This window comes from Lotus japonicus, chromosome 5 (genome assembly GCF_012489685.1).
Source record: "Lotus japonicus ecotype B-129 chromosome 5, LjGifu_v1.2".
Lineage (NCBI taxonomy): Eukaryota > Viridiplantae > Streptophyta > Magnoliopsida > Fabales > Fabaceae > Lotus > Lotus japonicus.
In genome coordinates this window covers 18,247,018-18,264,529 of record NC_080045.1, presented here as the reverse complement: position 1 = coordinate 18,264,529, position 17,512 = coordinate 18,247,018, and the positions used below count along the sequence as shown (strand labels likewise).

The 17,512-nt window shown below is 38.5% G+C and overlaps 2 protein-coding genes across 2 annotated transcripts; both read left to right on the top strand.

The window, feature by feature from the left end:
• Positions 1-4,226: 4,226 nt before the first annotated feature.
• On the top strand, positions 4,227-7,292 carry LOC130717915 (ubiquitin-conjugating enzyme E2 variant 1D). The gene is made up of 4 exons (XM_057568315.1): positions 4,227-4,438; positions 5,595-5,734; positions 6,389-6,514; positions 6,895-7,292. The coding sequence occupies exons 1-4, from the start codon at positions 4,405-4,407 to the stop codon at positions 7,033-7,035; spliced, it is 441 nt and encodes a 146-aa protein (XP_057424298.1). The 5' UTR covers positions 4,227-4,404; the 3' UTR covers positions 7,036-7,292.
• A 1,385-nt stretch (positions 7,293-8,677) lies between these two features.
• Positions 8,678-10,651, top strand: LOC130720486 (protein MAIN-LIKE 2-like). The gene is made up of 3 exons (XM_057571136.1): positions 8,678-9,630; positions 9,719-10,192; positions 10,271-10,651. The coding sequence occupies exon 1, from the start codon at positions 8,694-8,696 to the stop codon at positions 9,564-9,566; it is 873 nt and encodes a 290-aa protein (XP_057427119.1). The 5' UTR covers positions 8,678-8,693; the 3' UTR covers positions 9,567-9,630; positions 9,719-10,192; positions 10,271-10,651.
• Positions 10,652-17,512: the final 6,861 nt, after the last annotated feature.

Sequence of the window (17,512 nt, the reverse complement as noted above, 5' to 3'; positions counted from 1 at the left end):
ATATTTGAATATCGCGTGAGCTTTCTTAGGCGGCATCTTTCATCTTCAGCCTCTTCATATACTCCAAGGAATAAGGTTTGGAAGTTTGCATGGAATGCTACCGTTGGAGGGCAGATCTGGGTTTTCCAGGTTCTGCTGTGGCTGAATAAGTTAGGTAAGGTCGTCAGGAATGGTACAATTGCTTTTGTACTTTGGATAGTGACATGACCTTTATCCTAGTTGACTTTCTGATCAGAGCGATGCTTCATGTTGGAACTTGTGAAGCTTGGTGATCAGAGTCAGAAGGAAGCTTGGATCCTCTGACCTTTGTACCTTCTGCTTCTGGACTCAGAGGAGAAGTACTTGGTCTTCAGAGCCAGCTTACTCTTGGACTTCAGAATCTTCACTACTCAGCTTCTGGACCTTTAGAGGTTCTGGACCTTCAGAGCTTCTGATCCTTAGAGCTTCAAGTGAACTGAATCCATATCAGAGCTTTACTATCTTTAGATCTTCTGAAGCTTAATCTACTGTTCAGATTGAACATAGTGAGTGTGAAAGCGTTGCGGAGGTTACTCTTTGAACAAAATGCTTCTGAATTATGTGTAATTAGATCAGAGTCAGAGTCTGTCATAAAAACACTCAGAAAACAACGTTAGAGTACCATAATTGTTCATACACAATAGTTAACATGTAATCATCAAAACATAGAGTTGTACTACTAGATCAAAACTTGATCTTACAAGCTTTGTGCAGAAGTTTGAAAGATGAAGGGCCTGTTTGTTTCCTGTTTTCAAAACAGTTTTCAGTTTTTAAAAACTGAAAACCTGCTTGGTATGACTAGTTTTCAAAAACAGTTCTCATTTTCAGTTTTTGTAACTAAAAAACCAAAACATCTAAAAGATGTTTTCAGTTTCAGTTTTTAGTTTTCAGATATCAGTTTTCTAAATGTTGGAACACATGTCATTCAACATATTTTCTTCTTCTGAAAACTATTTTTAAAAATTGTGTTCTGAAAATTGTTTTAAAAACTGAAAACAAAACTGCAACCTAACAGGCTCGAAATCTCAAGATCTGACACAATGCTATGATGAAGATAAAGGAACCGTGGTGTCACTATCAAATTGTCATATATTTACACCAACAAATATAAGTTCAGACATGTGCTCCCTGCTAGATGACAAATTACATCTTTACAGCAAAATGTCTCAATCAAACAGTACTACACTCTGAAGCAAGTGCACGTTGTACCGTTTGATCCAACGACTAGAATCTTCATGAAGAACAGGCTCCAAGGACTATAATCAATCACACAGAAGATTCAAAAGTATAAAGATAAGAACTGAAGACCTTGAATGTTGGCAATACGCGCTCACCTGTGAGTATGCCCATAAGCATTACGCCCAGAAGCTTAAGGCTCACACTTCATATCAACCATCGTCTGCTTCTACATGAAGAGTAGTAGTTATTAAGATTTAAATTTGTTCTACCTCTATCATGTAATTGAACATAAAGTATATGCATAAGAGTCAAATCTGACAAACAATACTGTGTAGTTCCAAGGCTTAATCGATCTACAATCACTCTTAGAAGAAGAGATCTATGTAGAAGAAGACATTCTTGAGAAAGATTATTTTGGGAGAAGTCTTGTATAAAACTTGTTGTAAAGGAGAAGTCCTAATAATACTTAGTGAGGAGGAGTCCTAAGAATACTAGTTTTGCCTGGAGAGGCAGGGTCCAAAGAATACTCAATTTTCCTGAAGAAGCAGGGTCCAAACAATACTTGTAAGAAGAAGTCATTGATACTTGATTTGATAGTGAAATCTTGGCGATGCCAAGGACTGGATGTAGCCTTATCGTTATGGGGGCGAACCGGGATAAACTTGCTGGTGTGCATCGTCTACTTCCCTGCCAACACATTTCCACTACACCAAACGATTTCAACAAATATGATAAATCTTTCAATCGTTTGGAAATCCAAGTTCTTGGATGACACAATTCAAACCTTCCTTTCTTGTACTACTCTCATCAATTTATATATAATTTCACTAACAATTTTAATAAAGACTTACCTCATTAATACACATGTTCTAATAAATATAATTTTACTACCAATATTAATTTATATAATGGTACTATTAGTAAATTTTATGTTGATGGGAATAATGCTGCTAAATTTAAATGTAAATGACTAGTAAAATTCAGTTATCATATCAAATAATTCAAATGTGCATATTGTATATGTTGGCACGTTACAAATATTAAGTGAATATAATTTTTTAATACATATTTATGTTTGGAATATGATAACAATCTTACCTAACAAATACCTTTCTTGGAGTTTGATCTTGTGTAATAGAGTTTATTAAAGCTTATACACAAAAAAGACTAAATATATAAACTCTAATAAATGCTTTTTTATTTGCATCCGAACGGGCTTAGCCTATCGCTTTACCAAAACAATGTAGATAAATACTATAGTAATTATCTTTTTAAGCATAAATGATGTAGATAGACTTTTATTCTTGAATTTGGAATCAGACTAAATGGGAGTTGATGAATAGTATTAACATTATTGTACCCTAAAAAAAGCATTGTTGTAAGATATGTGATTCTTATTTTTGAATTTGAATGAATTAAATTGGCATTATTTAATAAATGAGTTTTTATAATAATAAATATTCATATTAATGATTTGAAATTGTATCAATTTATTATAACATAACATTATGATTCAATGTCTTGTTTTTTTTTTCAATAATAAAAGTTAAAATTATGTTCAAAATTTATTTATGATGTCATCATTTTACTAATAATTGTAAGTGAAATGATTTGAGTCAAAGGAGACATAAGCTGAGAGGGTGCCTCCTACAGGGACTTACCACTTTTATAGTTCGAATTTAGATTATAGTATTAAATTTGATTAGACCTTATCCTATTGGACAGTAGTGGGAACTAATTCGGGCGGATGATTCTCGAGTCATTGGCCAGAGGAGCTAGGCCAAAGGCATGGCCCACATCAAGGAAAGCTGACTAAGTTAACATGATAGTTGGGTGTCCTCCAATCTCGGGCGCGACCTAGGAAAGTAATATGACCTCCCTTGTGACTGATGAGCCTTGTATGCTTAGTCCCAATCAACAGACCTTATACTTAGTCAACCAACATGTCATAGAAGCTGTATCTAGGGTAAGGAGTCAACCTACTATAAAAAGGGACCTCCGTAGACTCATGCATGTTCACTTTTCCATTCAAATAACACTCTAAACTTTTCTCACTCAACCGATTTTGGCTCTAGGGTTTTATTCTATAACACCTATCGTGCCTTGACGACCAAACGAGCCCTAAAGATGCTACCCATAATGATATATGATAAGTCATAAGTCATGGTCATGTAAGTATTATCTTTTTAGGGGCGCTCAAAACAAATGATGAACGGGGAAGGCCAGGGTTTTGGCATGGTGCTGTGTGATCACACAAGTGATTGCCTATTCACTACGACCCGCTTTAATTCTTTCCGTGCTGATCCTATAGTGACAAAGGCGATGGCTAAGGACCCAACAGCTGGATATCGATACTGTAATCTTGGAGATGGACTCACCGAATGTTTATGAGTGTTTATGGAAGAGAAAATAAATATCCCTAGTGGAGCCTCTGATTAGCGACTGCAGGCATCTGGCTACCCTCTCTACTTCCTTTGATTTGTCACATGTTAAAAGTGGTGAGAATAAGGTTGTTCATATATTGGCCTCCCTCCCTGCCAGTCGAGCATCCAAATGTTAGTTGGTATTGTTTGCTTTTCTGATTGTTTGAATGTGGTTGATGCGCTCCAAAGCAATGCAGATTTCAGAACTTTCTGGGCTAGAAATGTTCTCCAGTGAATCCGGGTTATGGTGCCCAGATTCTTGTGGGTACAATTCTTACATGTCCAACGTGAGAGGAATAATACAACGGATTGTTTGGCACGTGAAACTAGTTTATCGGGTGCTCAGACTCAAATTTGGAGGCGCCCCCTTCGCCGGTTTATGCATCCTTGTATCTGGATGCTTTTAGCTAGTTTCGGTTTTTTAGTTGTTACATTCTAACAACAAAAACAACAAATAATATAAATAAGAATTTATTATTATTATTTTTTGGTTACAGAAGAAAAAAAGAATAATAATAATAAATATTAGTGGGCCGAAACAAAATGGGCCCTATGGTGGACCAAACAAAAGAAAAGCAGAGACATTATTAGTGTTCGTGAAAATCCTCACCCGTCACCATTTCATCACATTCATTCTCTCTTTACCCTCATTTCCCTTCTTTATTCCCTTCATCGCCTTCCTTCCTTTCCTTCCTTCCTCCACAACCCAGATTCTCCTCCAAATTTCCCTTCCTTCGATCAGATCCGCTTCACCAACCTCACCAAAACCCTCTGCTACCTATCCATGACGCTTGGCTCAGGAGGATCCAGTGTCGTGGGTGAGTTCTCATCTCTCATCAATCATCGACAACACCGTCTCGTTTTTCCATGATTTTATTTCCACTTTTTGCCGCTTAATTTTGTCTTCTTGTTCTGTTGATTTGATTTTGTTTGCTAATTCTTGCCGTTGACCTAGATTTTTCGATAATAAGCTAATTTTTTAATTACTTAATGTGTGTTTTTTAGGATTTTGAATCGATTGCTGAAGCTCGTTACTGCTAGGGTTTTTCGGTTGTTGAATTTTTTAATGATTGATGGGTTTTTGATTTTGTTTTTATGATTACTTTAATTGAAATATTAATTAATCACTTGCCTTCAGTTTATTTATTTATTAATTGTTAGACATGGTATTTGGCTATTTGAGATGTTTATGGATTTTTTATTTTTTGTTTATCTAAAATGTGTATTTTTTCATTGCTACTGTGGTTGATTGTCGGCTATTAGAAAGGATGTGTTTGAGCTTATTTCTTAACTTCGTCGGCCGAAGTTTAAGTGTGATTGAGCTTTGAAATGATACATGGTTTTTGAATATAATACTTGGGATTGTTGGTGATTGCTGGTACAAGCTTTCTTTCATCAGCGTGTGCTTTTTTAATTAAGGAAACACTTATTTGTGCCTGAAAAGTTCTTAATAGAGCTTGCGGCAGTTAAACTATAACCAGTCTTTCTCAAAGAAAATGAATGGATGGAGATGGCTTTAGAGAATTTGAAATGAGCATATATCTGTTTGTACAGTGGAATAAAAGAAAAACATCATCACTTGCTGTCTTTTACACTTCTGGTGCTTCTTGCTGCCAACTGATGTTTTGCTTATGACATATATTAGCAACTCTGAAGTTCGTTCCAGATGCCTTGAAAATATAGAAGGTTTCAATTTGTTGTATGAGTTAATCATGTCCTTCTAATTCGTGGAAAATGATTTTATACTAGTTAAAGATGATATCAAGGTTTGAGTTCGGTATACTTCTTCTGACCCTTGACTTTTAGACATTGAATTTGCTATGGTTAAATGTTTTGGAAATGATTGTGGTATTACATGGAGACATTATTTACATGCATGGTCCGTACAATGTCTTGTTACACGGTGTTAGTCTTGGCTGATTTCGAAGCTGTAAGTGTGTTATTTTTAATGTATTTATAATTATTTGAATGCAGTCCCAAGGAACTTCAGATTGCTGGAGGAACTCGAAAGGGGAGAAAAAGGTATTGGAGATGGCACAGTAAGCTATGGAATGGATGACGGTGATGACATTTACATGCGCTCTTGGACTGGCACCATCATTGGCCCCCATAATGTAAATTTTTTTGTTACTGCCCTACATTTCTTTTATGTGCGCCTTGAAAACGTAAATTCACATGCAGCAATTGAACATTCTAAAATCTAAGTCCTTACTTCCAGCTTGTATCAACGGAGCATGTTTTACACACACACACACACAAATGTTTACATGAACATATTCTTGTATGTGTAGTATGTAAACCTGCACAGTTTTCATTGTCTAGTCCAGATTCAAGTCAAGAATTTGGTTAGACTGCTAGATGCTAGCGAACATAACCTTCATGCTTGTGAATGTAAACCTCTGTATTTGTACATACAGACTGACTATTAATGTGTAGCTGTAGTGAGCATAATATTGATGATTCAGAGAAAATTATAATTGGAAGTGTGATTAGAATAATGTGATTTATCATGTGGTTACAATAGGGTGATCTTTTGGCTTTCTTTAATATAGAATACTAATGATCTTTCACTTTTCTGTTGGGTCTCTGTCATGACTTGATTAATGTGGCATGTTAAAGAAGTCTGAATTATGAATTATTTGTCTATCCTTACACCTGGAATTTTGGCTCGGTTTGACTCTTTTGTATTGTGCACTTACTTTGATTTGTATATACTTAACAAGCTGAGATCCTATAATGTGTTCTTTCTCTTTTATCTTCTCTGTTAGACTGTACATGAAGGAAGAATTTATCAACTGAAGCTGTTTTGTGATAAAGACTATCCAGAAAAGCCCCCAAGTGTTCGGTTTCATTCACGGATCAATATGACTTGTGTTAATCATGAAACTGGAGTGGTATCATTTATAATTTCTTACATTCTTTCATTTTCTTTCATATTCTGTTTCATTCACGGATAAATCTTGTGCACTGCAATGCTGCTGTGAGATATATGAAGTTACCACTATGCTGTCAAATGCTTTCTTTTATTTTACTGTTGGTGATAACTTTGAGACGTGTTACTAGATATGTAATCAAGATTTTTGATGTGGGTTTTTGGAAACGGAATAATGCCATATTTATTTAAATCTTCCTTTGTAGGAAAGTACAGGGTTTCCCATCAGTATCACCATCCCGTTCCCTTTATTTTAAATTGATAACATGAATATCCAGTTCAATTTGCATACATAACTGGTTTTTTTGTGTTGTAAGATTTATAGACTTGTAATTGAAACAGGTTGAACCCAAGAAGTTTGTTCTTCTTGCAAATTGGCAAAGAGAGTACACCATGGAGGATATACTAACCCAGCTGAAGAAGGAAATGGCAGCTCCTCACAACCGGAAGCTTGTCCAGCCCCCAGAGGGAACCTACTTTTAACACCAAAGATGATATAGTTGTCGGATCATATTGCATTTGTAGTATGCGATATATAGTGTGTAATGCTCTGTGGATCCTTCTGAATTCAAGAACATGTAGGGGAATGCCCCAAAAAGCTTCATATTTCCATCTCCGTGGCTTCAGAGTTGTTTTGTTGTCTTATTTTGTCAACTGTGCTGAAGGGATGCTGTTTGATTAAATATTATGTGTCAAATATTGGAAGTAACTCTTTTAAGTAGTAGTATTTTTCCGTCGAATTACTAAGTTGTTTTCAATTTTAGTCTTGTTTCGATCTGTTATATTTTCTTTCTGCCTTGTAAGTAAGCTGGAGCCAAAGGGAAAATTGACGATAGCCTCATTTGGCGCTCTGCCCTTGTAAGTTTACCAGTGTTAAATTGACTCCTTGTCTTTTCATGGAAAAACTTCCCGAGCATTGCAAATATGAAACAACTCCACGTGAGACATTGTTCTTCAACTGTGGATTCTCATCTTTCATATTTTGCGATGCAAATAGAGTTAGTGTCTATTTGGTTTTCAGTTAGGAAGTCTGTTTGAAGCATTGAAATTTGAGATCACGATTTCTAATGGACATTTAGCCAATGGAATGCACTTATTGGATTGAGTGAATGTGCTTTCACATTCATCCAATTGAAAACCAAGCAGGCTCTCATTCATTTATCGCATGCATCCAATCATATTGTAGTGCTTTTGCTTGATACACTTTTTTGGATTTGTTATTTAGGTTGGGTGCGTTGTTTTCCCAGCCACTTTCCTTTTAGTTTGTGCAACATTCATGTTGAATTTTAGCTGCCATATGAAAAAAGTGACAATGTTATATTATTATTATACAAAGTATACAATTTTCGTTGACATTCATTTATGTTTTATCATGCAGTTAGATTAAATTAAATTAAAATACAAAAGATAAAACGACAAGATGGGGAGAGGTGATCGGATATTTGTGTAAATTCATTTTACTCCATTACTGTATACTACTTGAATTAGAGAATTAGGTCCCCATAGGATAGCTCAAGTGGTAGGAGCTGGGGACATATGGGTTGGGTAGGGGGAGGTCTAGAGATCGATCCTGGCCGTGTAATTTATCTTTCCGATGTACCAATTTTTTTTTTAGAGAATTAGGTGTGTACAATGACACTGCGAATGAGTTTTTCGGTGATATAGCTTTTTCATAGGAAAGAAATGGAAAATGGTTATTTTCTTTAATTCATCTAGAATATATAATAAAAATTATGAGAATTGTTATTCAGACCCCCCACATCTATTCAGACCCCTAAAGATGTGCGAAATGTCCAATTTACCCTCTTTTTTTAAAAAACTTCTCACAACCCCCACTAACTACCCCACCTACTCCCGCTCCCCAAGTCCCCCCCCCCCCAAGTAAACCCCCTAGCAAGAGCAGCAAAGCCCCCCCACAACAAGCAGAGCCCAGGCTAGCAAACAAAGCAGAGTCCACCCCACAACATCGATACGTAGGGCGCGTCAAGACGCGGCCCGCAAAAAGCAAGAAGATGACTACTGTAAGAAGCGTGAAAAGGCAGCACGTAAAAGGCGTGGAGTGAGTGCAGTACAAGAGCCTGAACAAGTGGTTGCTAATGAACCTGAGGAAGATGATGATGGTGATATGGTTGATAAAGAGAATGGTTCTGGTGAAGAAGAGGAGGAGGGTTCTGGTTAGGAAGAGGAGGAGGGTTCTAGTGAGGAAGAGGAAGAGGGAGGAAGAGGAGGACGAGGAAGAGGATGTACAAGGTGGTAAAAATGTCCAGGAAGAGGATGATGATGAAATATTCTTTTCTGGGGGGCCTTTTGACAACACATTGCTGAAGACCTTCAAGGGACATGTAGCGCAACAGGTGTGGAAGCATTACAAGAAACCGACTTCAGTGTTTGATCGGGGTGTGTTGAAGACCTACCACCATGGGACTGCTATGCTAGGGAAAGACAAAAAGAAACATAAAGAGGTGTTAAGATGCTTTTCTACATACGTTAAGGGAAGGGTTCAGGCTGCTGGTCTATTGCCTTTGCTGACATGCAACCTTCCATCAGTGGACAAGACCATGCTGTCGGTGTTTGTTGAGAGATGGCAGCCGGAGACTTCATCTTTTCATATGCCATTTGGGGAGATGACTATCACACTTGATGATGTTAGCTCTTTGCTACACATCCCCGTGGCGGGAAAATTCTTTAGTTTCCCAACCCTGACTCGTCAGGAAGCAGCCCTTGTATTGCATAAGCAGCTTGGTGTTACGCAAGCAGAGGCTGAAGCGGATATCTGGAAGTCCTTAGGACCTTATGCTCGGTATACAAGGCTTCTGGATGTAGCTGAGAAGATGGCCAAGGAGGGGAAGACTAAGAAAGCTGCTAGAGCCTTCTTGCTGCGTTTGGTGGGGATGACGATTTTCTGTGCCAAGACAAACAACAAGGTGGAGAGTTTCATATTTGGGGCTGTTTATGGACTTGGAGAAGGTTGGGGAGTATGCATGGGGCGTCATGGCATTGGCTTTCCTTTATGACCAGCTTAAGGATGCCACCAAAGTCAGCACCACTAGCCTTGGAGGGTACTTAAATCTGTTTTAGGTATGAGTCTAAATCTCTTTCTTGAGTTCATTTGTGATTAATGTCTATGTTTGAGTATGTGACATTTTTTTGTGTAATTTGATTACAGACCTGGATATTTGAGCACTTTCCCGCCAAATTGTTTGACAGAAACCTGAACAAAAAATATGTTGAGGGAGAGTCAAGAGCTTGCAAATGGGTCACAAAAAGGGGGAATACAGACCTTACAGAGAGCAGTGTCACATGGACACCGTATGACGAGCCTAGAGTGCATTGGCCCTTCCAGAAGGTGTGTCTTTTTAGCGGAATGATTCGGCATTCGGGCATGATCCGGCCATATCTACCAGAGCGTGTTATGAGGCAGTTCCAAATGATGCAGGATCAACCCAACTTACCACCAGCTAGCATTCCCCCTGTTGAGGAGATTGATGATAGGTTTCTTAATTTCACTCTTCACTGCGTGGCTGCTCAACATACTTCGAGTCCAATGGTAACGCCTCGGTACTTCGACTGATACAAGACAATCTCACACCGCCTTGTGGTCCCTCCTGAAACAAGAGGTCCGGTGGGAGTAACTCTTTTGGTAAGTAATTATCATTTCCCTCCAATTTTGTTTTCTTACAATTTATGCACTAATGTTTGTTACACTTGTTGCCTATAGGGTGTTCTCGAGCAATAAAAGGAGTTGAGTTCTATCACAGTAGACCCCAACGAGTCGCTAGATCGGATCCTCGATGCAAACCATCGTATGTGGGCTATCATACTGTAGAATTTGGAGCAAGGGGTTGATGATGATGATGACAGTGGCGGTGGAGATGCAATCCATGGTGGAGGTGACCCCGAATAAGAAGAAGAAAAGAAAAGTGTCCAATGTCTCTACCTCCAAGAGTAGTTAGGACTAGGGACTAGGGACCTAGGGACCTAGGATTGATTTCAGGATGAATGTAATTTAACTACAATTGTTACTTCTAACTTAGTTTGTGTTTAAGAACAATTAGCTATGTAGCTTCAAATTTAAGTACCTACATAATGATGTGTTTTATATGCCCTGATTCTGTTTAAGTATGTTAATTAGGATGTGTTGCAATGTATCTGTTTTCTGTTTTGAGAGTGCAAAGTTATTGTTTCAGGTTCCTTATTTCCCGCACCAAATAGGTGCGTCTCAAACGCACGTTGGATGTGCGACCGAGACGCACGTTTACATTGCGACATAACTCTCGCTCATTCAACATGCGTCTGTAGCGCTCATCCAACATGCGTTGTAGACACAATGCGATTTATTTCAGGATTTCAGAAACTTGTACAGATTTCAGCTTTTTCATTGCCAGGACTTGTATTGACACGCACATAAGACGTGCGGCTTAGACGCTCCCTTAAGGTGCGGTGTTGACGCTCTCTTAAGGTGCGGTATAGACGCTCCCTGGAAGTGCGATTTGCATAAACAGACAGAGTAACGGAAACAGAAACAGAAAAAGGAAGAAATGCTCTGGTTTATTAAGAATGTGGAATGATACATGATACAAGAAAATTTCAATAAATCATACAAGTACAATGACCCCTAAACCCCTAGACCCTAAGCCCTAAACTTAGTACTTGAAAAATACAAGTACAATGATCCCTATGGGATAAAATCAGGAAGATGCCAATCTTCCTCTTCTTTCGGTCCTCTTCCTTGTCTTCTCCCCCTTCTCTTTCTTCCGGTCCAAGTCCTCTTCTGCCGTGTTGGAAAATCCAGCAGTGCCGCCACTTGAGCCTAGATGTTTCCATCATCACCAATGGTCTCCAGAGGAGCTCTTTCTACAGGAGCGTGGACCATTCGATTTAGCAAGTTTGGGTACTTTGAATAACCAAGGATGGTCACCCCTACATTAGAAGGTTTCGCACTCTGAATTTGAAATGTCACTCTCAAAGTACTCAAACTTGCTAATGTTGGGGATAATATCTGCATCACCCCAACCATTCACAACTCTAAACTATGAAAAAGAAAGAGGGTAAGAGGAAGAACGGAAAGAATTGTGTGAAAATGAAGAAGGAAGATGCTCTATTTATAGGACTCCAACCAGCATAGATAGTAACGAAAAACATAGGAAATAACAGATGTATTTAATGACTTTTACCGGTTGTTGAGTTATGGTCAATGGCCGATGCGTTTTAATCGCACTCTCAAGGTGCGTTAACGGCGCACGCTCAAGGAGCGTCGCTGTCGCAGTGACAATATGCGGCTTAAAGAGCGACAGAGACGCTGTTTGAGGGTGTGTTCGAAAGAGATAATTTCGGATTTCAGAAATTTCCTTCGGTCTGAATAGATGTGGGGGGGGGGGGGTCTGAATAACAATTCCCTAATTTTTTATGATGTGATATTTCGTGTAAAGTCAATGCATTTACATTAAACTTGGTAAATTGTATCGCTATTATCCTGGACCAAGTCTTAACAAGAGTAACACAAGCCTTTTCGCACTAAGCTCCATCCTTAGATGGCTATGTGCCACTTCACTTGGTCGAGTTAGCTAACATACTCCAGTCTAGGTATCTCAAGTCTAGACAAAGTCTTAGTAAGAGTAACACAAGCTTGTTCGCTTCTCAAATCTAACTTTAAGGGGTTGTGTACCATCCTGAGTAGTGGTACATACCTTGTGGTTAAGGTTGGCTCTAGTTCGAGCTCACTTATGTCTACAAGATTTACTGGAAAAATGACACACCCTTGCACTTGTCTAGTAATGACTATAGGGGACCACGTGCAACAGTAAATAAGAAACATATTCCCAAACACATATGAGTCACAAATACAACATGGAGCAAGGATTCATAGGACAAAGGAGACAAATAGTACGTGCAAACCAAAAAAGAGTTTCCTAGCGGCTCATAGGCTCAAAAGAGGAGAAATACATCAATACTACATGACAGAACAAAGAGAGTTATATTGAAGTAATAAGGGCCCAACATATATGATAAATGAGACGGAGGAAAGGAGTATACATGTTAATTTCTCACCCCATAGAGCCATTGTGAGGCTTCTTCCCACCACCAAGGCAACAACGGTAGTGGGCGTAAGTGGTTGTGGCAATGCGACGACGAGACACCAACGACGGACAATGTGGAGGCGACCTTGCGGTAGATTGAACATGAAGGGAAGAGGGAAGTAAATCTGAAGGCGTCACCATTGGAAGGAAAAAGAGGTAGCGATAGGATGAAGGGGAGGTTGAGGGTGGTAGAGGAGGAGGAAGGGGCCGAGGATGAGTGTAAGGGTGGAATCGTTGAGTGGAGGGGGAGGAAAATGGGTCAACGCTGAGGGTAAGGGTGGCGATGTCGGAGTGAGAGTCTGAAGGAGAACGAGGGAGAAGATGAGGGAAAGAGTAGCGGAGGGACTGAGGGAGTGGTGAGGCTAGTCGTCGTAGGGAGGAGGAGCATGTAGGCAGTGAAAGGGTAGACGAGGACAAAGAGGAGAGCAGCGGGGGGAGAGAGTATGACTGTTAAGGTTTGAACAATGAAAGAAGAAGATGCAGAGAAAACCAATGAAATGTAAGGTTTGAAGCCGAAGCTAAGTTGAATGTAAAGTCGACACTTGTAATTCAGGTTCCCTGTAGTACGAATGTCCTGCACGACGCTGGGACAATAGGTTCGACAATCGCGTGACAGTAAAACAGAACTTAAAACAGAAACAACAAAACACATGAATTGTTAACCCAGTTCAGTGAAAAACTTTCACCTACGTCTGGAGGGTTTGCACCCAAAGAAATGAAATCCATTATCTCAAGATTCAGGAATTATAGACACTCATGAACACAACAGTTCATAGTTCACTTCCTAATCTACCCAGTGTATTTCTACTTAGAATCTCAACCTAAGTATGAGAGCCCCTCTCACTTTCTCTCAATCACTGCCACAATGATTGGTGAACACAATCAACAATCAGAGTTTGAAAGCAATCAAACACACAGAACCCTTCTTTGCTTTATAGAATCAGTGAGCAAAGAGGATTCACAACTAACAAAAGACAAAGCACAATGAACAATCCTAAAACACTTGATCTCTCTCTATAGCTTCGATGGTCTTCAAGTTTTAGGTCTTCATCCTTTTATAGACTTCAGCAGCGGTGGCATGGGCTCTAGGGTTAGCATGGACTGAAGTAACAGATTGCAGCAACAACAATTCAAAACGCAATCTTGATAGATCTTGTTACTTATTGCACAAGTAAAGATAGAAACCAATCTTTTAACAAAGATTGTTTCAACAAATAACAACCCATAAATTAAACCCTTCTGGAATAGCTACTTGTTCCTCAAGTAACACGAAAAAACATATCTTCAATTAATCTTCAAAGGGCCCACAACAGAAACTCAAGCTGAGGACTGATGTCCTAGCTTCACAGAATCAGATGCCACGACATCTGCTTCGACAATCGGTTGTTTTGACAAAATGCAAGACAACATGTACCAACAACACTAATCGTCGGTTAACAGACATTGTGTTAGTCGATCATTTTAGCGTTCGTTCAAACCAACGTTAATTCTCATGAGTCAATCCAACGCTCAAATTAAACGAGTTTAATATTTTTTTACACATTTGTCGTATAAGTCGATGCTAATGAGTCAAAATTAGTGTTGGTGTCGTTGGCGCTAATTTCAAACGCTTTAACAACATTTCTTATAATGATTGAAAATTGGAAGAAAAAAAAACTTTTTCTTTGACTGGATCATCTCAGATTTGGATCATCCCAATTGGCATCACAGTTACAATACAAATATTTCCAACACGCTTTATCCTCACTCGCGCACTCCCTAGGAAAACTTCCCATGAGGTCAATTACCAATCTCTACATTTCTCCAAGACAAGCACACTTAACGTTGAAATTTTTAAGAGTTGGGTTCCTGAGTAGAAGATGCAACTTATTATTATGAGTAGTACCAATCAAATTTTAGAAGTCTTCCTCAGTTGCCAACCTCATACATATCTACTCTAAAAATACTTCTCGTTCGAGTGTGGGATCGGTTCATTCATGTGTCCTTTCGCCCAGAAGTCTTGCTAGGAGAAGTTCCTTGTCTGTGGCCTCTCCATGAACCAACAATTACTCCCCTCCTCGTCAGCCCCGAGTGTCACATGGCACCAGCTTACCCTTGATTCGTCTCTGAACTACAACGTACTGGGAGAGGTCGGCTCTTATACCATTTGTAATATCTTGATCTAACGATTGACCTCAAGGTAACAACAACATGAGTCTTTCTAGCACGCTTTGTCCTCACAAGCGCGCTCTCTGAGAAAACTTTCCAAGAGGTCACTCATCACTACATTTTGGAATTGATTTTCAAAACCAAATCAATCGAATTGAAATTGAACAATTGCAAATATATATAATTTTATTTATAAATATATCATATAATTTATACTTACATATTTACATTCTTATATGTTTATATATCCATTTGTGATATGTACTTATTTATAAAAATCCATAATATATAGAAACAGGAATAGTTCAGGGTCCCATTATTCCAGGTGGCATTTCTCTACCTATTCTTCACCATAATCCACGTGGCATCTTTTCAGAGCATTTTTCATTTTTTTTTTCTTTTGTTCAAACAAACCCGCCTCTCCTTCAAAAAAAAATTCTCTCTCTTTCTCCCAAACTTGACAATTTCGGTTCTCCTTCAACCCCAATCTCAACATCTCAAAAATCTGAGAGAAAAGACAGATCCAAAGAAAACGCATCTCTTCTCAACATTCATCCTTAATGATTATCAGACCCTTCAAATCGGTTTTATGCTATCAATGAATCACTCGATTCTGATCAGGAGCCCCAAATAAATCCATCATGCGGTTCAATCAATGGCGACCTGGGAGATCACGCGATTCTGGTCTACCCATCTCCTGTCCGAGTCTCCAAGCACGCGAATCTGCGTTTTTTTTTTTCTCACATTTGCAAAAGCACGCACACGATCGAAGCTTCATCGTCATCATGTCCTGACCCAGATTGAAAAGAGCAAAAGTTCCACCGGTTGAAGAGGTATTTTGATTCTACAACCCTTCAAAATTTCTTCTTTCTTTTTTCAATTATCTTCATATGCAGATTCTTCTAAGCAAATAGAGAATAGAAGTGTTTTTTCTTCTTTTTTCAATGAAACTATATGGGTATTTTCGTTCTGTAAAAAATTTCTTGCTTTGATGATAATGACATTTTCAAATACCTTTCTGGACATTGTTTGAGTCTTAAATTGAGTATCCATTGCTGACGGTTATTGATTAACTCATGGTTGTATCAATCATAAACACTCATGTATCTTCATGACTTAATTTAGGGATTTGTTTTTCATGACTTAATTTATTTTGTTCTATAGACTTGATTTAGGGTTTTTCTATTTCCAAATTATTTTCAAATTTTGTATGTTATGTCTCAATTTCCTGTTAGTCTTGGTATTATCGGTGGGAGGCAAAAAGATGAAGGCTTTGAAGGTATGAAAAACGGTAGAAAGGGGGGGGGGGGTTTGAATAACGTTTTCAGTATAAAACCTCCACCTTAAAGATTTTGACAAATCTTTCGAGAACTTAAGTGCTAAAGATAAGAGATAGAAAAGCACACAAGGATTTTATCCTGGTTCACTTGATAAATCACTCAAGCTACTCCAGTCCACCCGTTAAGGTGATTTCTTCCTTCTTAGAATGAAGGCAATCCACTAATCAGGTAAGAGTTACAACTGCACTTGAAACCTACAAGTGACTAACAATTACACTGACTTAGCTCACACTAAGATTCACTCTCTTAGTCTTCTCTAGGATCCGATCAACCTTGATCTCCTAAAGGAACTAAACAAACTGTTTATCAAAGAATTGTTTACAAGAGATTTGCTTCTGAAAAGCTAATAGTAAACTCAATGAATTTCAGATGAAAGAAAACTTAGAAGATTTTGAATATGTCTTGCGTATGTGAATGCTTCTTCTGGCCGTTTCTTTCAGTCTTCAGCCTCTTTAAATACTCCAAGGATTAGGGTTGAGCAATGCATGGGAAATGCTACCGTTGGAGGGCAGTTCTGGAAAATCCAGCTTCTGCTGTGGCTGAGAACGTTAGGTAGGTCGTCAGGGAGGTACAGTTGCTTTTGTACTTGGATAGCGACGCGACCTTTAAACCTAGGAGACTTCTGATCAGGGGAATGCTTCATATTGGAACTTGTGAAGCCGGTTGATCAGAGTCAGAAGGAAAGCACAGATCCTCTGACCATTGTATCTTCTGATTCTGAACTCAGAGGGAAGAACATGGCCTTCAGAGTTTCTTGCTTCTGGACTTCAGAGTTTCCACTATTCAGCTTCTGTATCTTCAGAGTCTTCTACACCATCAGAACATCTGAGCCTTCAGTGTTTCTTGGTTATCAGACTTTCTGGATCTTCAGAGCTTCTAGTGACTGAGTCCTCATCAGAGTTTGTATAACTTCAGAACTTCTGAAGCTTTTCCACTGTTCATACTGAACATGGTGAATGCGAAAGCGTTGCTTGGGTCACTCTTTATACACAGTGCTTCTGATTTGTGTGAGATTGAGTTGAGGTCAGAGCCTGTAAATAGCACACTCAGAAAAACACGTTAGAGTACCACAATTGTTCATATCAAAAGGTTAACTTGTAATCATAAAAACATAGAGTTGTACTACTAGATCAAAACTTGATCTTACAATCTCCCCCTTTTTGATGATGACAAAACTAAGATTTTTGATGAACAATTCTTAAACATTAAACTGAATTCACTCAGAGTTTAGAGATATAAAATAAGACTTATCCTGATGTGAATAGTTTATCTTGCTCATTCTGAATTCAAGTCACTGCTTGATTCTGAGCTTAGCTCCCCCTGAATCTAATACTTGATGAAAACGTTAGTAAAGTCTAGATTCTGAGCTAAATGATATAAGAGTTCAGAGTGAAA